This window comes from Morone saxatilis, unplaced genomic scaffold (assembly GCF_004916995.1).
Source record: "Morone saxatilis isolate NCDOM2014 unplaced genomic scaffold, NCSU_SB_2.0 Contig11, whole genome shotgun sequence".
Taxonomy (NCBI): domain Eukaryota; kingdom Metazoa; phylum Chordata; class Actinopteri; family Moronidae; genus Morone; species Morone saxatilis.
Window position 1 is genome coordinate 2350778 of NW_023339663.1, and position 538 is coordinate 2351315.

The window sequence follows — 538 nt, forward strand, 5'->3', positions numbered from 1 at the left end:
TGTCTGCCTGTCTGTCTGCAGCCGCTACCTGTGTGTCCGGTGGAGTCGTCCTGTGGGTCCGTTTTCCGACTTTTCCCCAGAGCGTCTCCGTACAGCAGCAGCTCCGTTCCTGGCTGGATGTCCCGACACACACGCAGACGCACATCCACACACGCGCCCACGCACACCTCTCCACAGGCACACTGCGCCGCCACGTTCCTCTGGGATCTGCGACGCACCTGGCAGGCAAACCTGGGGGGAAATACGAATATGTGCAAACAGAATGATGTTACTGCATCTGAATGCAATTCTGCACTGAATTGTGGGTAACATAAAGGGAGTTTCATCCCTGGGAGTGTTTATGCAGCAGTATGTATGAAACATAAAAGACCTTCTAACTTTATAAAACGCATATGAGGTCGAAGTACGTGCTATATGATAATCAGGATGAATATTACTTTGTTTGGGGAACTGCCACAAATTCAATTTCTGTCCCCATTGGCTCATCACTGGTGGCAGTAAATGCAAGTTTTTCTCTCTGGGAGGGAAAAATAGGCCA

General features: G+C 50.0%; 1 protein-coding gene across 1 annotated transcript in view; it reads right to left on the reverse strand.

Moving 5' to 3' along the window:
* znf408 (zinc finger protein 408) overlaps positions 1-538 on the reverse strand; it is a gene marked incomplete at its 5' end in the record, with an annotated part of 21432 nt that overhangs the window by 16605 nt on the left and 4289 nt on the right. Inside the window, 1 exon segment of the mRNA XM_035651681.1 lies at positions 29-231. Within this exon segment, the coding sequence (XP_035507574.1) occupies positions 29-231 (203 nt within the window).